We start from the raw sequence: 23,924 nt of genomic DNA, 5'->3' as shown, positions 1-23,924 counted from the left end.
AGTATCATTTACCTATGCAAGTTCACATTCATAAAACTCTGTCCTGGTTTCAGCTGAGAGAGAGTTAATTTTCTTCATAGTGGCTGATACGTTGCTGTGTTTTGGATTTAGGAGAAAAATAACATTGATAACACACTGATGTTTTAGTTGCTACAGAGCAGTGCTTGCGCAGAGCCAAGGACTTTTCTGCTTCTCGTATTGCCTTGACAGTAAGAAGGCTCAGGGTGCACCAGGAGCTGGGAGGGGACACAGCCAGGACAGCTGGCCCAGGCTGGCCAAAGGGATGTCCCATAGCTTGTGGTGTCATGCTGAACAATAAAAATGGGAGGGTTGGCCAGGGGAGCAGCCGCTGCTCAGGGCCTGGCTAGGCATCAGTCAGCAGGTGGCGAGCAATTGTGCTGTACATCACTTGCATATTTTTATTACTATTATTATTGTTTTTCCCTCCCTCTTATCCTAATAAACTGTCTTTATCTCAACCCACAAGTTTATCTTTTTCTCCCCCCAAGTCCCACCGGGAGGGAGGAAGCAGAGCTGTGTGGTTCTTGGCTGCCTGCCAGGTTAAACCACAACAAACTCAGGAAAAGTCTTCTTTAAAATTCAGTTGCATTTGGCACTAATTTTACATCATTTGTGTTTTCTTAACTTGGGAAAATTTCACCTCTTGTCTATCTGCGTGATAGATCTTAAGGGCAAACATTGATGCAGAGTTCTTTGTGATTGGAAATTTTCTACTGCATTAAAGAGGCTGGTTATTCTGTTCTCCTTTTATTTCCAAAGGATAAATAGAGTTTAGTCACAACGTGAACCTGGAAATGCATTTGCAGCCTTTCAGATAATTAGGACAGTGGAAACAGTAACACGCACTTCTCTCTCCACCTAGTGGGAAATACGCAAGATGCTTTCAACTGTATTAGTGAAGCCTCAGGCTCCATCAGCACAGGTATGTGTGGCAGGAAGACAGGCATTTAAAAGACTCCCTCCAAGTGGAGGAGAAGTCTCTCTTGTTCAGCTGTGTGGAGATACGCTGTTCACTACAGGTCAGTGTCTTTTTGAGGCTAAACATAACCCATTCAGGTCTGCTGTCACAGAAATGCTGTACCAAATTCTTTTCTTACTTCTCTAAAGTATCTTCCAGTTAAAATTGGAATTGATGCCCCTGCCCATAGGCCAGCGTGGATGCATCCTATCAAGACTGTATGGAGCTACATTTTACCATAAGTAATGACATAAGGCAATGAATGCGCTAAATTGGGATTCCTACCAAAAAAAAAAAAAGTTTACATGGCACACGTGCTTCACAGAGAGGACAGCTACAGGCAGGGTCAGTGTGACTGCGTCACAGATCACCAGTAAGAAGTTAAGCAAGGAGAAAACTAGCAAGGCCAAGGCTAAATATTGAGTAGGGAAAAAGCTTTCACATTTTGTTTACATTTCTTTTTCAGAAGAGGAGCACAGTGTGGGAATAGAGGCATTTCAGTACCACTTCCAGTAACTACTGGTTACTTACATGAAAAAACACTGTGGGAAGCAACCTGTGTTGTGGAGGGTATCAGACTGCATGATAAAAATGCTGCACTCTGCCTTAACACCTAAAATAACAATAATAATAAATGTTCTTGCAAGTAAGCATAACTAGTTTACTTTTTTGCTATAATCAGTGTAGTAACAGCTCATTAATTCTTGCCTAAAAAAAAAAAAGATTAAGCTGAAACAATATGAATTCAAATGACTGTTTCTTACTGAGAAGAAAGGTAGCCACCACATGACTTCAAATGACATCTACTTGAATTCTAAGTCAGTGTAACATTTAAAAAGTAGGCACGATCCACCCATTCAATTCTGTATCAAAAAACATTCTACTGCAAATATTCATTTTTGTAAAGAGATATTTGAAAATGGAAATCAAGTCAATATTGACTACATGTCATCTTGAAACCATGCTAATTCTTCCCTCACTTCATTACGGAAGCATATTTCTGGGACTAAGTTGACATTTCTCAGCACACTGAGAAGTAAAAAAAGTGACCAAATAAAATTATACACCGCAAACATTGCACAGGATGCTGATCTTTTAATTTGACTTAATGCAGTATAACCTCCATGAATAATTTGTCTTAACCTGCTGTAAAATTCTCACTGTTGCACCTGCCACACCCAGACTACACAAAATACGTATTGTGAAGTCAACCTTTCTGAACAAGCATATGGAAAGACTACATGACTTGCATTTCTGGAAATTAAAGAAAAACTGATTTGCTTTTTTGTTGGTATTTTTCTGCATGGAGTAAAGGTAGCTGGCTATTGACAGATATGATGCCATTGGCACTACTTCTAGGCAGTATTGGTGCACAAAACCTACAGCAGACATCTAATTAGGTTTGCCAATACTTCTGTTCTTAATTTTGTTCATTTTAATAATTTGAGGGAAAAGGCTTCTAAGTGTCACTTGTAATGTGGTTGTGTTTATCACGGTGAACACTGGTTTTGTGGAGTTTATATTCTTCCCCCAGGTTATGACTCACTGTACCAACAACCTGGGCTAGAGCTTGTACCTGTCTTAACCATTTCAGAACTTAAATCGACTCCCATAGGTCACACCCAATCCTGCAATACAGGACTACTCAAAAGCTTGGAGACAGTCGAGTAGACAGTCTACAACAAGCCTGAGCATTGTGATGGGCTACTTGGGATGGCTGCCAGGCACCCACTCAGCCCCTCCTCAGCAGGATGGGGGAAGAAAATGAGGCAGAAAAAGCTCATTAGAGGCCAAAATAATTACAACGGGATCACTTACCAGTTAAAATCGCAGGCAAACATGCTGTGTGGAAAATTAACTTTTTTTGTTTTGTTTTTACCAACTAGAGTAGGATGGTGAGAAACAAAGAAAAAACTAAACCTTACTCCAGTACAGGGCCTGCCCAGGGGCTGAGGGAGGGAAACCCCTGCTCCAGCGCTGCCTCCTGCTCAGGGGCTGCAGGGGAATCTCTGCTCCAGTGCCTGGAGCCCCTCCTGCCCTCCTCCTTCTCTCCCCTGGGTGCCAGCAGGGCTGTTTATCCCCCTTTCTTCCTTTCTTTCTGCTGGCTGCTGGGCAGCGCTGTGCTCTCCTGTCTTCCCCAGGCTGTCCCTGAGGCGAGGCGCCACCACCTTGTGCTGCTGGGCCCAGCCGTGCCCTGTTGGAGCTGGCATGGGGCAGCCCCAGGCTTGCAGTGACCCATGGGCAGGGCCTGGCCCAGGCCAGCCTGCTGCTGCTTGTCTGCTGGGGGACCCTGAGGAAGAATTCTGTCAGGCAGCCAGGCAGAACTGTGCTACAGCACCTCTCTGGGGCTCACAGTACTCTGGACATACCCCTGGCACCTGCATTTCAATGCTTTTTTAGTTCTTTGCAACCTTACCCAAAGCCAGCAAAGAGCATCTCTTACACACACAAAAAATCCTCCCTGCACAAGCAGTACATAAAATGACTCCACTTGGTTTCTGTACACAATGTATACTCTCTGTAATTCATGAAGTACTAAGGAGCTTGGATCCAAGATTAGACGTGTCTTTGTGACAGAATTCATAAAGAAGAAAAAAGGTCCTGTGGTCATGGAACTTATTGTTTTAAAACATTTCTTCTATTAGATATTTACAATACAGTCATTTGTATCAACAACAGAAATAGTAAAAAACCTGTAAAAACTCAATGTCTGTATATCAGGAACATTATCTGAGTCACCAATGAAATACTCCAGGGTAAAGAGACAACATTAATGCAGAGTATAAATACAAATAATATTCTGTGGATGGGTAGAAGCCATAAGCTGCTCTCGAAAATGTGAGGGGAGTGCTGAAGCACAGCAGTTAGGAAAGATCACTATTCAAACGCAAGGTCTTATTGGCACTACTGAGGTAATTTTTAAAAGAGTAGAATGCAACTCAGGAACACATCTGTTACTCACTGAACTCCAAAAAATATAAGTTTATAAAAGAAATCCATTTATTTTTAGATTTTTTTTTTTTTTTTTTTACACACACTTCAAGAAATCAGGTGAAAAAATACATTCTGCGGACAAACAGTTTCTCTTGCACCAATTTTTAAAATAAGCAAAACAGCAAAAATAACAATCATAGAGACAGGTAACAGTTCAGATGCAGCTGACAGAAAGCAGCGCAACGTAAAATTAGCTCTTGGTCAGCTTGGGTTCTAGTGCCATCTGCTGAAATAAGAGTGTTTCTTCCCCTGCAACCACAGCAAATATGCAATTTAAATTAATCTACTGCATTAGAGAGCAATATATGAAGAAACGTCACAAAGAGTTGCTTGAGTAATCTAAGTGCACATCCAGAGTGCCATACACCAAACCTAGTAAATTGAGAACCTTCTCTTGAATGATGTCAACCTGCTCAGAAGGGCAGTAGTCATCCAAACTTGATCTGTAACAAAGATTTGAAAAAAACAATGAGGGAGTATAGATATCATTAATTTGTATTCTTGTAATGATTTGTATCCAGGGTGTTGAAGCTACTTTCAAAGTGTGGTAAGTTCTGCCTCCCAGTATCTCTTCAAAGCATACTACTGTGCTTTTCCTCTCTGCTTTCAACAACTGCAATTTGCCTGAAGTTGAACACAAAGCCCACAGCAGATCAGAAACGTGACTATTAATTCTTCCAACTCTAACACAACATGTTGCCAATCAGAATTCAAGCAAATGATCCAATTAAAGTACTGGTGGAAAGGTAGGTTGAAAGATTCAATTGCTACTAGTTAAAATGGGTAGGAAAATTTGAAAAAAAAATCTGTGTAATTCCTGGGATAACATTATTTACCACAAACAGATGCTGGTAAAAAACCCAGAGCTACACTTCTAGGATTTTAGATCTGTCAAGACCTACATAAATGATTCTGTATTTCCTCTGCAACAGTGCATAACAACTCTGTGGCTGGCACAGAAGATACAGCTTTCTTTTGTTGTAGGTATTTGCTGTGCTATTTGTTGTTGACACAAACTATTTCATGTCAGATCCTGATGTTGCTGCCTGTACTTTTAGGGCACACATGCTATTCTTAAAGTGAGTAAATTGCAATAATTTGTCAAGAGTTACACTGTGGTCTTCAAATTAAGTTCTCCCAGGATAGGATAGTACGTTGGCCCCAACTCCATTCTGTTCTCCCAAATAATTCCCTTACAGTCCTGGAAGCGTAATTTTTACCCTATGCAAAGCTTCATTAGAGCTTCCTTGAATATAAATACCCTTCAGACTATTAGATGAAAACCTCTCCCACTTTCATCAGAAATTTTTTCATGAGAAATTTCACTGAAAACAGAGATCTTACCAACAGTGTAATGAATCCTAGCACAAGAGTAGAGAAGGCATAATTTCAGACCATGCAAGCTTGTCCAAGCTAGCTTTACACTAAATTGCTTACCAGAAGTAGCAAAGGTAATATGAACCTCAATGACAGCCATCCACTGCAACACATGCAAGGCCTCATCATAGGCTTTATATAGCCTGCACTGAAGCTCATTAAGTCATCGTGTTTTCACTGCTGTTGAAATCTGTGCTGGCCACTCTAAAGCCTGGTAAAACTGGCCATCAGCACAGAAACTTCCCTTAAGCAGTATATTGTCACTGCCTTATGATTAATGCTTTCAAATGTCAATTTTCACTATACTAAGTTTTCCAATTGAAGATGGATTTTTTTTTAAAGATATATTAACCAATGTTATATTCATAGAATCATTTAGCTTTGTAAGCAGTCTGAATGTTTTAAAGAATCTACACAGTCTTACCGAGCAATTGTCACAAGCGTGGGCTTAGGCATATTTTTCAGTAGAACTTTAGTGGACTGTATGAGGCTTTCAATCTCCTCTTCCGTGCTAACATGGTGGGGAAGCTCCATATAATCACAGGTCAGACCAGCCTGATGGACCTACATGTAAATTAAACAGATTTTCATTTATTAACAGATAATTAACAGATTTTCACTTGTTATACAGACAAAGTATTGATATGGCTTGTCTGCGTAAGAACTCCCTAAATTGCTATCCCTAGCCCAAGAAGTAACTTACACACCTTCAGACAGTAGTCCAGTGCAATGTACCTCTCCTATGAATTCAGAGCATGCTGCAGTCCTTGTAAAAGATCAGGCCTGCCATCTTCAAACAGGTACCTTAAGTTCTACAAAGTATATCAACAGACCCTGGTGAAGTGAAAACTTACTTCAAAAGAAGCAGCTTGAGACATGAGTGTCCTAAAGATCATATTAATGTTGCATAAATATAGACAAGCAGAATAAAAATTCAAAAACTTTAAAAAAAAGCTGCTCTAAGCAGTAACATTAAAAAAAAAGAAAACTATTAAAATCCCAAGAAGTCCTGAATCAAGGAGGCAAGTCTAAAATTAAACACGACTTTTCCCCTCCATGTTGAAACTATGTTTTTGCAATTATCAACTTTCTGCTCCTTTATACAGCGACCTACCATTTCATAGTCTGGGCTCTCCATCCTGCTTTTCAAACTGTGAACTAGTTGAACAAGGGGCTTCATTCTGGAATAAAAAAAAAAAAAATACAACCAGAACTTGTTATGTAAACACTTAAAAACTGATACATTTAACCTAAGTTTAGAAAAAAAAAAGAAAAAAAGTAGAAGTTATGTTGCCCCTCAGTGTCATCTTGCACCTAGGAAAAATGGAGACTATCAGTACTATTTTGCTGTTTCCCCAGGTCTCAGGAGACCCCTGTATTCATACCTACTCTTCACAAGGCCTCTTCCCCTTTCTTTTAGGGTGGACCTAGAGAGAAGCTGTTGTAACTCAGAAGTTGTATTAACTTGATAAGAAATTCTTGCAGTGATTGTTACACAAGTCTGGCAGTAACTGCTGTATTTGACAGCAAAAACGAGTAATCTTCCTATTAAGGGAAAACTTGGACTTTTGCTCAGTTTCTTTTCCGATTAAAACATTTATTTAAAAGCATAGCAGATGCTGCTGACATGTTTTGTGGACATTCTCACTCATGTACCCAGCCTTTCACTCATTTCCATTTTTCCACAGAAAGCAGAGACTTCCTTAGCACCAAAGCAGCCCTTCTGTATAACCCCAATAGTTTGTTGCTTTTTATGAGAGTTCTGCCTCACACAGATCACTAAATTTTTAAGTCGCCAAACCTGCCTCCCTCCAGAGACAACAAAATTTGCATGAAGCTGTATAAAGCTGATCTTGTAAAAAGTTTACCATGTGGCACTGAAGACAGACTTAAGTTTTGTGTTGTCTGACTTGCTCTTCTAAAAGCAAAGAAAAAAATGGCAGCCTTGCACAGATCCCATCCAGATTCCTGCCTTTTCTGTTAGCAAAGTGCTGGGCTAATCAGTTCCTAAACAACTGCACTATAGAAATTAAGGAAAACAGACTAAAGGCTTAAGTTCTTAGTTGTAAATCTAAGACACATCTTACACAGACCAAATGATACAGTTATCATTTCTGGCCTTAAGAAAAAGTTTAGACAAAACAGTATGTGAATATACAGGTCCACAAGTTAAGTATTCTTCTGTTTAAAACTGAAATATACAGATAACTATCACATATTTTTCAGGGAACCGATTTGAAATCACATGCTTTTGACTCTGCTTACTAGCCTTATAGTATGTACTGTTTTTTCTCCTCAGAGTTATTCTAATAGAAGACTTTTTCCAGAGCTATGACCGTCTGCACTTTCAGCACTTTTAAAGACTATCCACCAGGGTAAATCAGGAGGTCTCCTGCAGCACTGCTTCTGCAGTAGGTCAGGAACAAGAGCCTTGTCTACTGTGCTCCAGAAAGGCTCCCAAGAAAGGAGCAGTTGCAGGAGAGAAACCTTACTGACACTGGTAAATTGATTCTTCTTTATTTTTTTTTTCCAATAGACATCTGAATCTTAGGTAAGGGAAAGGAAGGTGCTAACGTAATGAGTTCCAAGAAGAATCAAAACCTACCCATACTAGTATGGAAAAGGTAAAGGTCTTTCAGAAGAGATTATTCTAGCAGTTCTGGCAGGAAAGAGCTTGATCTAAAGGAAGCAACACAATTTCAGATAAGTAAGCCTGTTGTTACCTCAACTTACTTAAGCTTAGTAAGCTGACCAGGAAGAGTTCCAATATGATAGGAATAAGGAAGAACACTTTACTGTTAACTGTGTCACCAGTTCGTGAAGATTCTTCTCCAAAGGCTACAGGAATTAACCAATGGCAGGAGGGTTTTAAGCCATTTAGAGATCTCCTACCCAGGATATGAAGCCCACTTCTGTAGGGTTTCTTCATCATCGTTGTCACACAAATCTGCAAATGCTGCTTCCAGATCTTCTAGCTGATGAACACGGTTTTCAACACAATCCAGCAAGCCTTCCTTTAAATATGCACATATAAAAACATGTTAGGAAAAAAAGAGGCAAGAATGACTTTCCTAGCTAAATCATGGCTTAATTGATCTAGTGTATGTGGGGAAACAGAAACAACTACTTTATTGCTACAGAACATCTTTACAAGATGATCAGAATGAATGCCTGCAGAAACTGGTATCTTCAGAAAAACACACCTCTTTGCCCTGTCTTTCCTATAGCATGTAAAAAGCTGCATCTATATTCTGGTAGAATACACAAAGAACAAAGATTAGAGCAAATAAATGGTATTGTTGGTTTTGTTTGTATAGCATTGAAATGTTGCAGTATTTGATTAATTTAATATTAATACACAGGAACTCGGATGAGTGCAAGCTTTACATTGTTGTAAACATGTTGTTGGCATTGAGTTTGTTTTTTTTTAATTTTATAAGAATTATGAATATTACTCAATTGAATGGAAAAAGTTTTCAGGAAAAAAATACAAGATGTGTTATCTGAAGGTTTTTCAGCTCTGCACGCATGCCTGAAAGGATTTGTAATTAATTTAAAATGCTTGCTATGGCTCTAATCCTGGAAAAGTTTATGCACTTTCTTAAAGTGTTCAGAATACATGAAGAAGCAATCTTCTTGGAGTAAGCAAGGCTACAAATGCACATGCATACAAATTGTGCACATAAATATTTGCAGAGAGAGGCCCTATATAGCATATCAAATGAAAAGCAATGTTTAGCACATTTATTATAAAGGAGACTCAATGCAGTGCTGCCTGAAGGAAAATTAAAAAGCATATTGGTATAAAATGGCTAAGAATTAAGAACATAGTTGTTCCTCTTAGGATGCTGCTGACTGCCATATAACGGATGCTGCTTCTTTTGGCCAGTGTTGTCAGCTTCAGGCCAAATTAACAATAGCTGAGGGTACCAGCCATTCATGAAGTACACCTTTATGTTTCTGAGGGATGAGTAAGACATCTTTCTGTGCAGCACTAGTAACTAACCTTAAAGATATATCCAATCTCTATCTATACGTTAAAAAAAAAAAAAACAACTTACCTTGCACTATGATAGAAATACACATCTAACTGTACTTTGGAATTACTAACAGATTTTCAGAGACTAGACATCTCGAATATTTTCTGAGTCTTGGAAAAACTCCAATTTCACTAGTTTTCTACATTTGGACCTTTTAAGTTAATTGTCTCACTACAAACATCCATGGATCTGGTCTTACGTTAAGTTCTGTACCTACCTATTACTCACTTTCTGCTAACCACTTCAATTGCCTCCAATAAATTTGTTGTCTTATGTAAATGAGTTATGCCCTGAAATCACATTGTGAACTTAATCACAATCCTCTTCCCCTTCCACATTTTCATACCTTTTAAATAGGTACCTATTTTTACCACAGTCTTGTAGATTGACTAAGAAATATGAAAACCAATCTGACGATCATCCACTTAATTTCTTTATACATACAAATTAAGATTTATTAATCTCGGATTATTATATGTATTGACTCTTTCTGTAAGTGTTCAAATGATTATAAAAGCAAAGCTAAGCTCTTGTTTAGAAATTATGTGGTATAATGACCATTAATATGACTCTTTACATGGTTTGGGCTCAGGGCTAAATAAACATTTGGCAGCTGCAGCAGGTGTATATTTCCATGATTCAGAAACACCCAACACATACAATGAGGAGTACACTGCAGTGGTACAGTACTTGCCCTTCCACAACTAAATAAATACATAAAATACCAATTAGGCATTTAGCACAACTCTCACTATCAAGGAAGAACAACTAGAGCAAGGAAAAGGAGACCCTAGAGGGAGGAAAAAAATTTGAACCTTAAGAGAGACCGCAGATGACTTACTATATTTTCATTTCTATCTTGTCAATTACCATTTGTTTACAGAACTTAATGTTTACTCTCATGCTAAATATTTACATGGTTACATATTTAACATAAAAAATTCCTAAGACACTTCTGATTAGTATTCAGCATGCTGCATAGCTTAATTGGAAACCACTTCATTAAGCACCTTTTATAGGTTCTTTCCTTCTCATAATTCATTTTTACTGCATAAATCAAAAGAATCATTCCCACATAACGTACCCCACAAGGAAATGGCTTACCTCTGTTGCATCTTTATGAGGCTTCTTGAAGTTGTACAACTGTTGCAAGAGCTTATATTCTGTCTTCAAAAAAGAAAAAGGGGAAAAAATTAGTCTCTTCAAATGACAACCAAGAACTTCAAAGACCTCTGTCTTTAAAAATAAAAACCCCACCTACACTTGAACGTAACTTTTCTACTCCAGTACTGCAGACAAATCTCCGTAAATGCAGATGAGGAAGATGCTGTGAGGCTTGAGAGGGCACTACTTCACAGCCTCAGCCAAGCATTTTTGAAACAGCTAAACTTTAAACCTGACTTCAGTAATACAGCTGTATAAATTACATATTTACAAACTCTGTTAATTAAACAGTCTCTGAAGCCAAACATCTGTTTTGCTGAACTGAGGTCCCAATAAGTTGATGAATAAGACTAAGAGAGCAGATTTAGGCAGATAAGAATAGGAGAGTATGATTTTAAAGGAAAAACAGTCAGGTAAAGGCTTTAGGCTGGTTGAACAAGTAGTTCATGAGTAATCTATTACAGGGGCTTGTCAGCCCTACTCCTTGATAATATTCAAATTTCTTTAAACAATAAACAGATCTCATTATTTACTCAATGGCATTGAAAAGGCAAACACAGGAATTTTTCAGGAGTAGAGGGAGAAAGAAAGGGTAGACTAAGAGACCATAAATTTTACAAAAATATAAAGCATCTTTAGTGCAGTGCTTTGGATTCTAGTTTTTTTGCTTGTTTGTTTTTTGGTGGAAGAAGAATACTCTTCTGAATTGGTGAGACATATTTGCTTTTTAGCTTTTTCTTGGATTCTTATATTCCAATAGTTAACTTGAGCAACATTTTCTGATAGAATTATTGTATTTTACAGAAGAGGGAACATAGTTACGAAATATTAACCACAAATGAAATTCTTATCAAAAAAGGTAATACTGGGGGCTCTGTGCAACTCCACTTCCAAAAGTGATTCCTAGAGCTGATAATTTACCTCAGCACAAGAACCTTCCCCCCCCCCACCCCCCAAACAAAACCCAGTAAGACTCCTCTATGGCTTTATGAAGAATGTATTGTAAGCCCTAAGAGGGTATTGAATTTTATTCTTACATGACAAGACCCCTGTGGTGCTTCCACTTTGTCTTACACTTCTGTGATTCAGAATGATTGGGATTACTTATTTTCTGAAGGTACCGTGATTGTAAATACTGAATGTCAGAAACTAACAGAGGTCAGGGACACCGTATTCACTTCTACACACTGAAGAAGTAAGCAGTACTCTAGCTGAAACTCAAAAACGTCAGATGTTCTCCAGCACAGACTGAAGTTAAAGTAGTGTTAAGACGAGACTTAATCACTAGAAACAATCAAGATATTGCAATAAATTTGTAAGCCTAAATGCCACACACAATTTTCAGGGCAGATGAGTTAGTTCCTAAAAGTCCTTTTCACATGAAGAAAAGCTCCTAACTGCTTGGCACAGCTGAGGGTCTACATATTTACGACACTGTACAAGTGAGATAAGTTCTATGCCCACAAGCTATACATTGAATATGGTGCAGAGTCTTAAGCTCAGCGCCACAACATCAGAAACAACAGCTGCTTACTCATCATTACACTCAGCAGTCCAGACAAAGGAAATCAATCACAGCCTCTCATCAAGAGGAGTTACCACTCTGAATAATCAATACCACCATACCTTTTGGAAAGGCACTCTCTGGGTACCGTTGTGGCTTTACAATAGCATACTACCGGGAGGGGTGAGAAATACGGTCTGTCATCATTCCCTGATTAATCCTGCTTTGGGTACTTTGGACATGAACTTTGGAAATCCAAGCAGCTTTTATGGCCCACACAACAAGCAGAAGCATGCCATACAACTCTAAGCCTGAATACTTACTCTACACCTACTTCAAATATAAGGACCTAGCTCTATTAGGTTGTTGTACTTCTTTGAAATATACAACCCCTTAAACCATCTCTTTTCAAATATTAGTGTGATTCATTAATCACGATCAGCTGATCTGCTAATTTAAATTAGATGACAGTTTCTCCATAGACACTAAGCACTAGAAGGATTAGTACTCTTTTATGAATGGTAAGAGGACCCTCTATTGTCGTGCTTACCTGTGTGTACATTTCTTTGAACGGATTCTTAACTGAAAAAAAATCTAAGTCAATGTCTAAAACAAATGCATCCCCTTTCTGAAGAACTTGGCAGATATTTTTAGCAACCTCCCTTATTGAGCATTCACCACTTCTGAGAGAGCTTGAAGTGGAGCATTCTGCCCTGTTCAGGGCACTTGCATTTTGTACTTCGTTGTCCTTCACACTTGAGGAGCTGTGATCAAGGTCACCAGGAGTCACTGATGAAGAGGCAGCAACAGTGTTTGCTGTATCATCTGTATTTAGCTTCAGTCTCTTAGCAGATATTACTTCGCCATTTTCTTCCTGGTTGTTTGATGTTTTCGTAGGATTAATGAGAATGACATGTAAATTTAAAGGCTTCTGGTTTTCTAGCTGATCAGCAGGGACATAAAGACCATCACTTAAAAAGTAATCATCTGTACCTGTAACCCTACAATTGACAACTCAAAGTTAACACAGAACTTTGCAAAGAACTTAGCAAACAAACCATGCAATTAAGGCATCTGGAGAAAAATGAATAGATGTTTGATGGATAACAAAGCCAATAAAACTGTGTATACAAAATTATTTATTTTAATCTGCAAGTGTTTAAATGGGAATTCTATCTACCTCTTCAATGCTGAATTGATACATTACAATTCTGGATTTTTTATGATAGCCCTACAAGGTTTCTAATAGGTAGAGAAAGAGATTCTATATCATGTGCTACTAAGATTAGTTTGACATTGAATTATATCTTACATCAAGAATTTGACAAGATATTGTCAATGTTATGGCATATAAGGCTGCAAAGCACTGGCTGTTTTGCCTTAGATTGTCTTTTTTCTTTAGGAAAACTATTTTAGTTATGTTTGAGAACTGCTGTGAAACCCATAGATATAATTTACTTTATTAGAAGTAAAATATTATGCATTAATAGTATTTAACTTTTCTCTACCTCTGACATACGATTCCTTATTCTAAGTGTAAGGAGAGCAGGTAACAAGGATTAATAGCTACATATCCATGGAATCCACTTTATTTAAAAACAACAACAAATAACCAAAATAATAAAAACTCCACCTAGATTGGAAGTGTATAGAATATTATTTTCAAGCCATATTTCAGCACATTAAGCCTTAAGTAACATAAATTCACATTGAAAAAACCTTGAAAGAAGCCAATTTCTGTTTACTTGTATTAAGACCATGACCAATTACAGGGTACCACCATCCATCAACCACAGACAGATAATTTTATGAACAGCAGAAGTTTAGTTCCCCATTGTTGGCCTCCTGAGGGATGTAGACAGCCTAGAGGAACAACCTACAAAAATCTCATTAATTTCAAGATAAATGAAAGGTTCCACATCTGGGACAGAAAAACCCCATGTGGCAGTAGCAGGTTGGCACAGACCAGCAAGGTGTTACAGAAGAGGACTGGGCATTCACAGTAGGAAGCAAATTAAGCACGACCAAGCCATAAACCCCTACAGTGAAGACGACTCATCACAAAATTTCTCTGTACTAGCCAAAATGCCAAGAGAAGAGACTTCTCCTTATGTTCAGCACTGGTGAGGTCACATTGTACATACTCTGCCAAGGTTTGGGCCCCCAGGACATGAGAGATGTCAAGAAACAGAAGAGGATCTAACAGAGGACTGCTATGGAAATCAGTGGGTTGGAGCATGTGATGGACAAGGGGAATAGCTTGAATTACACATTAAAAAAGAGAGACTTTAAGGCACAATTAAACTGTATCCATTAAAACATATAGTCACATTAGGTCCTAAAGAACTCACAAATACAGATAGTATTTTTCATTGCAAAAACCAGAAGTATCACTACCTTTATCCAAGAAATATAAAAAATGTCAATTAAAACTACGTGTCTTTTATATTACTAACATACGATAGCAGACAACTTACCTGATTGTAGTTGTTGATATGTCTTTCCCAACTAAAAAATTGTGTTTTCCCTCTGAGATCTGCTGAGCCCATGGTGGGTGAAGCCACAGAACTTGAGAAATATGGCCAGCATAAACAGCAGGCATAATCCAGTTCTCAATACTTAATTCACTGTAATGAAGAAGAAAAGACCAAGGATAATACTGACTTTTCTTGCAAGGAAAACATGGTCAAGAACAGCATAAATACATTCCACATCTTGAAAGCCCCCATGCAAATCATCAGAAATTAAAACAAGAAAAGAAAAACAACAAATATTGATTTATAAGAAGAATCAAAAATGTCTGTAGTAGAACTAAAAAAATTATTATGCAGCATAGTCAGCTTCACTTTTAGCATGGTACTTTGATTATAAACTACGTGGACTTGTCCTTCTCTCTACTGATACATCTGACAGAAAGTGAAAGGTGCATCATCAATGCTATTCTAAACAACAAAGCTCAAGGGAGCATTTTACTGTAAATTGCTCTAAGTAGACTTCAAATATAACCTCAGTAGTGAAAGTGAGTCAATCAGAACCTACAGAATGTTTGGGTATATGATGCAGCCCTCAAGACTTCTTATTTATCCAACAACAACAAAAAAATACAGACTATGGGCAGAGTGATACAATTGCTAATATACCATTTATATCCTCTTGTCACTGTTGTGTATCACCATAATACTGGAACAATCAATATTTATTTTAAAACAGGAAGAAAAAGACAAGAACACAGACCATTGTGCAGCTTGTTGCCTACACAAGAAATTGGGGAAAAACACTGGTCTTAATTATCTTGTTCAACTTCACGTTTGTATCTTGTTAGTGCAGATGTTATTTCAGTCTCAGTCAATTTTTCAGTATGAAGAGAGAAAAGCTGTTCTAATACCACAGCTCTCCAGGTGAAAAGCATCCACTCAGAGTGCTGTCCTGTTAGCCAGGGGAGCCATCTGGTTTAATAACATGATATGTTACTAAACAAGGTCAATTCATAAGTCTTACACCTTCTGGACATGCAAAATAAATGTTTGACCACATTGATAAAACAAACATAACTTCTTCCATGCAAAATCATGAAGTTTTGAATAAATGTGAAAAGACAAAAACCACAGCTTGAGAATGATTTACACATCTTTTGTTCATACTTCACACACAGTTGTATTAATATTCACAAACAAACACAGCAAGAAGCTGAGTTAAAGTATTCTGATGCAGTATGTAGGACTTACCTAAAAAGTGCTTCTTTGTCAAATACAGTGTCTGCAGGCATATTCACAGGGATAAGGAGGTCTGGATGGGAATCAAGATGAACAAAGCCGATGTTACTGGCAGGAAGATGCTTTGAACCAATGGCACGATAGATGAAAGGCAGCACCTAAAACAACATGAACAAAAATAATTCCACTGTAACCCCTGAGATGATAAACACAACAGCTTTATCAGCAAAAACACTTGTCTCACTCTTACTCCCTTAGAATTTGGGTTATGTATTGGAAGAAGGAGGAGAAGTCAGAAAACAATACAAAGGGGAAACAATTCCAGCAACAAGGCTGCTCATGAGCTGCAAATACTGAGCCTGAGATCTCTATATATGAGAAGCTGCTAGAAAATCACAGCTCTATCCTCTCCTTATTCATGGAGATTCTTCTTTGCAGTGGCTCTTCTCACTAATCATTCAACTGAATGACCAGGTTTTTCTTTTATTGCATTTCTAACTTATCTTCTCCTTTCTGCAGGACACAGCACCTGCACTGCCTTTTCCATACCATAAAACTTCCTCACTACGCATGGGTGCTGTGGAGATAAAAACATTTAATTACTCAGATTTTAGAAGATAACTCATACAGAGTGAAATCTAATGCTGCCATTGTTTACACTTTAACTGACATTTAGGTCTACACACTTATGAAGAAAGAGCTTGATTCCTAATACCTATGTAACTTAATGGCTGCAATATGCTACCTTTCCCAGGTACCTAGCCTCAACCCCTACTTCAATCAAAGGTACGTGCCAAGGAAACAGGAAGCACCTCAACTCATCAATTCATAGCATAACAAATAACCGCCGTACAACAATGTCAGGTGGTGAAATGAGAACACTGATTGCTGATTCACAGTGCTTCTCACTGGATTGCAGTAGGTAAAGCTTCTCCCAGTAACAGTTACATTGCCCCAGCTGCCAGAACAAATCCAGTAAAGGCTGTGAATCACAGCCCTACTACACAGTGAAGGTGAAGACTATAAAGGGACTGGGCAACAAAATTACTCTATGCTAAAGCAGAAGCAGAGCTACCTTTTAGGAATACAACTGATTTAAGATCACAAATCCGCAACACTGCACGGGTTTAAGTAGACAATTTGACCGACAGCAGAAATTTGGACTTTATTTCACCTGTCTAGATATAAATTACTCAGTGTACCCACTACTCATACAGTAAATAAAACAAGGTCAAAAATAACAAGGGTACCCTGATCCATGACTGTAACATCTTTTGGAAAAGGCAATAATCTGGCCTACCTTTACAACCTACAATTTTTGCGATTTAAATTAAAGTTTTGTCTCGATGTTAGCACAAACTGTAAGATTAGGAGGGGATGAGGGAAGAGAGAAGAGCCTAAAACCTCTGACTTTCTCCTGCTTTGGACTGAGAACAAAACCACCTTTGAACCAGCTGTGACCATTAATCATAGCGCGATGCATCTGGTGACCCCTTCCTGCTGCACAGCATCAGAAATGGGCTATATAAAGCTTTGGATGCTTTGTGACGAAAGGTCACGTCTGCTTTACATGACAGACCATGCACATACATGTATATAGCGAGAACACAGCGTATGTATTTAGCATGAATAGCCCTTGCTAAGCTAACTCAAAACAGAAGTGTAAAGTTATGGTAGTTTATGCCATTATAAGCAAACCCTGCAAGTTTATTAGTTTACAAACAGCTCCTTCACTCCTTTAACTACTTAAATAAACAAATAAATAAATAAAACAGGGCTCCAAGCCGACCATTTCTCACTGCCTGCTGGATGTGCCTGTATTTATCACTTTGCTGTCAGCCTGCCACAGACCGCACTGGGTTCAGTTTCCTAAGCACTGCACTAACACCTAATGATGGTGCTCTGTCCCTTTAAATATAGAAATTAAAAACAAGAAACAGATTGAGTTGTTTACAGAGATGCCGAAATGGCTGCATAGGGAGGGAAACTGAGGCCACCTGGGTGCCGAACTTCATTTAGGGGTGGCGAGGAGACGCCGCTGTTAAGGGGGCGCCTGGAGCTGGCTGTGCCGTCCTGCCGGGGCTCCCCTTCCCCTGGCTCCCTCGCAGCCCCCCAGCCCCGGAGGGGCTCCCCCATGTCCCCTAGCCCCACTCACGTCCTGGTGCTCCTCCACCACCCGCACCGGCAGCACCGTGTACGCCCGCAGCCGCCGCCCGGCCGGGCCGGCAGCCGCCTCGGCCCCGCTCATGGCGGCGAGGCGAGGCCGGCCCCGGAGGGCGGTGCTCCATGGCTCCTTCCCTCCCGCCTGCCTCCTTCCCTCCCCGCCGCACCGCCCGCCCAGCGCTTTCCTCTTCCGGAGCCGGGTTGCTGCGGGCCGGGCCGGGGTGTGCTCGGCGGAGGGGCGGCAGGTGGGCTCGGGGCTCGGCTCGGGGCTCGGCTCGCTGCCGGGGGGGCGAGGGCGTCCCGGGGCGGGCTCCGGGAGGGGAGCGGGGAAGGAGCGCGGCCGGGCTCCCTTGTGGGACATGGGGGCCGGGCTGGGGGCTTCCTTCACGGAGCTTGGGGAGGGGGTGGATGTGGTGGTGGCTACGGGGGGAAGGGGTTTTAATGAAGGGAGGGCTGTCACCAGCAGAATAAACTTGTTCTCCCGAGTGATGGGACGTGGGTGGATTGTCCTCAGTGTCTTTCAGTTTACCTTAATTTCAATGAAAACAGCACGGCCAAAAATTGCAGCAGAGGGAGCTTTAAAATAACATGAGTGCTTAAAATCATTTCACACAGTTTTCTCTAGTCTTTTCACCTAGGGTTTTATCATTCGGAAGCCACTAAGCTATGGCAGTAGGACCAGTGTGGCTCTCTTATGGTGAGGTCTTATAGCCATGTCTGAGAGCAAGACCTTTTGTTTGAGTGCCCTGATGTGTTAAAAAGAAACATGCTGCAAGCTAAGGCACCTTGCTGCAGCGGCTTCTGCTTTAATTTAAGGTTACAAAAGTTTAGTTCAGCCTGTTTAAACAAAAGATGTATATAAATGCCAGTAAAGCATAAAATAGTATACTGGCACAGGGCTGGGCTATGTAAGATCATGACCCAAGAACTTAAGCAAAACTATTTCAGTTCCTAATGGACTAGAATTAACAATGGCAAAAGAAAAAAATGTGTTGCCTTGCAATAGCAAGGCAAAATAATGAAAATACGGAGTTCTTTATTGTGTTTCTTCTTGAGACCCTTTCGAAGGTTGCCTCCTGTAAATGCAGGGCTCTGACTTACTCTGGCCTTTGTGCAGGGTGCTCTGAGGGTGGGGGGGGGAATGAACACCACACCACTTGTGTGTACCAAGAGGTGCTTTGTGTCCTCTTGGTTCCTCCTCCTTGAGGTGTGTCCTTCTCCCCTTATTTCTTTTCCATACTCCCACTTGTTCACCAGAAGCTGCCTGGTGTACAATGCATTAAATACACATATAGTTCTGAACAAGACTTCAGCCTACTCGAAGCACTGGCAATTGCTGGTAAAGTAACAGGGTCACACGCAAAGCTGAGGAGTTTTGGGAACCATTTATTTCAATGAAATTAGACTACCAGCATGGTTTACCTCAGAAGTCTTCCGTGACCTGTAACATTCGCATCCCACAAAATTCTGTCTGCCTAACTTAAAATATGGTGAAACTTCTGTTGAACTTGGTTCTGTACTAAATGTGGGACATAAGTTTTCAATGTAAGTTGCTACATAACTCATTTAAAACATACATGATTTGTTGGACCAGGTAGCTTGTGACCAGGTATCAGAAAAGTCATTCTGCCTGGTTTAGAACAATGTGCTATGCTAGAAAGGAGTCCTCACTGTGGGATCTCGGTTGTTAAAATGACTGGTTTCTTTGATGCAGTGCACCTGAAGGCTTTGTATCAAAGTATCTAGTGCATGTTAGTAGAGATACTTGCATCTGTGGCCATTCATAGCAACCATTTGTTAGAATTAACATTACCCTAAGCCAGAGTGTGATCCAGTTTGGGTTCTGGATTACTACTGGTAAACTACTGTCGTGGATTAAAGGTTTAGAGGAATCAAAGGGCCACAAGGATCTGTACTAACACTTTGAGGAATGTACAATGCCCACTGAAAGACGGTGGTCATCATCCACTTCTATTAAAGGAAATTGCAGAAACCAATTTCAGTATTTCAAGAATAGTTCCTGCAAATGTGCTAAGGGCCTCCCACAAAACTTGCATGACACTGGACTCTTATTTGCCTTATTAAAGGTGAGCCATGTCTTTCCATTCTGGACGAGGATGTCCCCGTGGTCAGGGGGGACCAGGAGCAAGAACTTCAACACAGACTTACCGCCCTCAGAACCTGCGGCAGCTTCACCCACAGCAGCCCTCTGTACAATACCAGTATGACCAGCAAACTGCACCTCCAACCTCCTATTCAAACCCTCCAGCTACTGGTTACATGCCTCCGAGGCCAGACTTTGTGCCGTATCCTCCTCCAGTGCCCCCTTCCACGCAAAATCCTATCAGCCAGTGTCCCATGAGGCCACCATTTCCGAGCCATCCGATGAGGCAGACCTTCCCGGTGCCTCCGTGCTTCCCTCCTGCTCCTCCACCAGTGCCAACCCCTAGCAATGCTCCCGTGCCAGCAACTCCTACTGGGCAAAACACGTTTCCTTACATGATGCCCCCTCCAGCAGTACCGCATCCTCCCCCCCCACCGGTCATACCACAGCAGGTCAGCTACCAGCCTGTGTACTCCGCAGGGTATTCGCAGCAGTCATTCCCACCACCCAACTTCAACAGCTACCAGCACAACTCTGGCTCTTTTCAGAGCAGCACTACCAACAGCAGTGGTGGCAGCACCCATTTTCGGCACGCAAGTCAATACCAGGGAGAGAAGTCGCAAAGCGATCGACGATCTCCGGAGAGGAACAAGCACTACGACGAGCACCGGCATCGTGAGCACAGTCACATCCATGGGGACAGGCATCGGTCCAATAACCATGGGGATCGGCGGGATCGAGGCCGGAGCCCTGACAGGAGGAGGCAGGAAAGCAGTCGGCACCGGACAGATTATGACAGAGGAAGGGTATCACCTCATCACAGGAGTTACGAGCGTAGCAGGTAACTTGCAATAGCTTTTGCCTGCAGAGGGAGAGGTTGTTTGTTGCTCTACAGTATTTGTTTGAGTTCATGTTCTTTCCTCACGCTTGTTTTTCATCCTAATGTGGGAGGTAGCCAGTGCTCAACTCTGATGGAAAGAGCTGCTGTTCTGCCATCTTTCAGATACTGCTCCAGCCTCACCTTTTCAGGCTGGCAGACTTGTTCTCCTTGTCCGTGGCAATGGCTGATAGCACAGAAGCTTGTTTGAAAACTGAGTGGTGCGCTAGTCTACCATAAGATTTTATACATATCTGGCAGGAGAGTAGAGTGGGCACAATTTTGTGCAGAAGACCATGTTCAGAGTTGAGCCTTACAAACAGTAAGTCCCAGTACTTGAAAAAAAATAGAGATTTAGGTGTGAGACTTAAGGTCCCAGATGTTACCTGAATTTGCCCTTTGAGAAAGCCCTGTATTTGTAGGCAGGAAGCAAGCGGGCTAGGGGTCTATAGTCTGATAGATGCACACATCTAATCCCTGGAAAGTGACAGTGAGTTGTTTTTTTTTTTCTTACTAAAAACATTTTTCACACTGTTTTTCATCCTGCTCCATCCTCCTTCTTGTGGGAGACCAGTGTAGGCATGTATGGTTCAGTTCAGGATGAAGATCTTAGCAAACCAGCCAGTGATGTCCAGGGAGGACTGAGGTGAAAACTATCACGCACCAGTCCAAAGGAACAAAGAAGTTTTGTAGGCTACATTAATGTCTTATGATTCAGGTAGATGAGTGTGGGCTGCTCATTTTGGGATCTATCATGAAGTTTCTGTCCCCCAGCTTCATAGATATAAGCAGCTTGTGAGTTATGAACTGACCTAATACAGTTTGCTGCATGGTGGCATAGAGCACACCATCAATTGTTTAGTCTTAAATTTGCTCTCTTGCTCGCTCTTTTTGTGTAACGATCTAGGTTAGAGTTTTCAGAGATACTTGAAAGTTGAGTTTATCAGGGCACCTGGATCACAGGCTTCTAATTCTAAAGATCTGAGCTTTTCCATGTGTCTCACGTGAAACACGAATTTACACTTAATGCCTGTGGAAATGAAACTACTTTTTTTAGATATGATTCGATATTTAATTTCAGAATAGCTGTACTCAAAAACAATCAAACAAAACACATTTAGTGAGTTTAGTTTGGTTTGGTTGAGCTCACTTTGGTTTCCAGAACAAGATTTTCTAAAACTGAATGTGGCTGGCTTCAAGTCACGAGCCTTTACTATATGATGAGTCTGTGGAATTCTCTGTGTTTTGTAGGTGACTCAGATATTTGCCACATAATTTCACAATTTGTTTTTAAAAGTTCAGTTTTAAGTTTTGAAAATATTTCCAGCAGCTTCTTTCTCAAAGATTTCTGTGTTACTAGTTGAGGTCAACAGTTTCCAGGTCTAGTTGACAGTGTATCTCAATATCTTCTCACCTGCCTTGGTGTGTTTTTTTGCACAGCATCTCCATCTCTCAAGCAAATCAGAGGGCAACAGAACATGCTCTCTGAAGGCTGAAATCCATGCCTGAACAAGGCACAGGTGGAGAATGATGAATGGTTTGTGGGGAAGACCAGTAGATAATTCATATGAACTTTGTGCTTTATAAAATTGCATGTTATTTCATCTGTATGTATATGGAAACCTAAATATGCACTCCTAAATCTTGGTTCATCATCCTGCTTGCCCACAAAACCACCCGGGGCATGTATTTGTGCTTGCTTGTGTATCAGCATACTCATTTACTAGGAGATGTGACAGTTACACAAATGATTGTGGACTAACGAGTTGTCAGCTGTTAGTCTGATAACCTGCCTATGTGTGATCTGTGCTACCTAATGTAACACGATAATTCCTGTTAACTGGGGCTGTTTTGCCACAGAAATATGTTTGGGTGGTCAAGTTCCTTATGTGTATCTGCATGTTGAGTCTTGTAGGTAAGATTCATGGTGTCAGTGTGGTAGATTTTCTGTCTATCAGCTTTTTTTCGCATGTGCCTGAGGTGGCTGTCAGGAGAAGAGTACTTGCTTGAAACATTTGAGTTAATGCTGTGCTTCCAAAGCTACTGTGCATGGAAAAGGTTTTCGTTCTGTTCCTCTTAATCTTCCTCTTTAATCTTACTCTGTAATCTTACTCTTCACTATTTGTAACAGAAAAACAGGACAAATGGCAACAAGTCCTGTGGTGAATTTATAGTTCTCTATACGGTATGAATTAAGTATATAGTATTGAGATAGATGGCTTCATTGAATGTCATGTCATTTTGAATAATGTGATCTCAGCCTGATTCTGCGTCTCTTCCAGGTGTGGAATGTAAGAAATGCCAGATTTCTTATTTAACTTCTGTTTTGAACTCTTCAAGGGAGCGGGAGAGGGAGAGGCATAGGCACCGTGACAGCAGAAGATCACCATCACCAGACAGGTCATACAAAAAAGATTACAAGAGAACAGGAAGGTAAGGAGGACACGTTTGGTCTCTCTCATATTTATGAGGCTCTGTGCATCATGTGTGTGTGCATACGTGCCTGGTTTGAAACTCAGAGATGAATCTTATAACCGTCTTTATAGACGTGCAAATGTCACAGCTCTCTCAAGGCCTTGTAGAGTTAGAAGCAGGATTAATCTCTGGACACTCAACTGCATTTCAAAGACTCCCCTGTATATCTGCTCCCAGTCTGAGAAGTACCAAGATAGCATAAAGTTCATTCCATATTTAGATCCTATTTTTAAGAACTTGTCTTGTTTTGACGCTCCTTTCCTTCTAAATCCTGGGTAGTTGAATTCAGTGTGACATTATTGGCTTTAAAGACAGTTTAAAAATAAATAAATCCTAAATTTGGAGCTTGTGTTGTTCAAAGAATTGCTAGAGTTAGACTAACACAAGCAATGGGTTTCTGTATAATCCTTCAGTATTTATCTGGTATGCCAAACTGGTTTCTGTATAATCCTTCCAATAAGATCAGTTTTTTCTCATACAAATAGCTTGTGGGGTATATATTAAAACTTAATACTGTAACTTAGTTGATGGGCT

At 40.3% G+C, this 23,924-nt stretch overlaps 2 protein-coding genes across 3 annotated transcripts in view; one reads left to right on the top strand and one right to left on the bottom strand.

The window, feature by feature from the left end:
* Positions 1-3,957: 3,957 nt before the first annotated feature.
* On the bottom strand, positions 3,958-18,084 carry C2H5orf22 (chromosome 2 C5orf22 homolog). The gene is made up of 9 exons (XM_035567235.1): positions 17,927-18,084; positions 15,784-15,929; positions 14,536-14,685; positions 12,609-13,059; positions 10,495-10,557; positions 8,243-8,364; positions 6,465-6,531; positions 5,775-5,914; positions 3,958-4,416 (listed from the first exon to the last, which is right to left on the bottom strand). The coding sequence occupies exons 1-9, from the start codon at positions 18,017-18,019 to the stop codon at positions 4,290-4,292; spliced, it is 1,359 nt and encodes a 452-aa protein (XP_035423128.1). The 5' UTR covers positions 18,020-18,084; the 3' UTR covers positions 3,958-4,289.
* A 15-nt stretch (positions 18,085-18,099) lies between these two features.
* DROSHA (drosha ribonuclease III) overlaps positions 18,100-23,924 on the top strand; it is a 69,247-nt gene continuing 63,422 nt past the window's right edge. For both annotated transcript variants that reach the window (XM_035567234.2, XM_035567233.2), the window contains exons 1-3: positions 18,100-18,179; positions 20,022-20,879; positions 23,256-23,348. In XM_035567234.2, coding sequence (XP_035423127.1) covers positions 20,029-20,879; positions 23,256-23,348 — 944 coding nt within the window. In that variant the 5' untranslated portion in view covers positions 18,100-18,179; positions 20,022-20,028. The remainder of the gene's footprint in view (positions 18,180-20,021; positions 20,880-23,255; positions 23,349-23,924) is intronic.

Source organism: Cygnus atratus, chromosome 2, assembly GCF_013377495.2.
Source record: "Cygnus atratus isolate AKBS03 ecotype Queensland, Australia chromosome 2, CAtr_DNAZoo_HiC_assembly, whole genome shotgun sequence".
Lineage (NCBI taxonomy): Eukaryota > Metazoa > Chordata > Aves > Anseriformes > Anatidae > Cygnus > Cygnus atratus.
The sequence above is the reverse complement of the archived record's forward strand: the minus strand, read 5'-3'. Positions and strand labels throughout refer to the sequence as shown.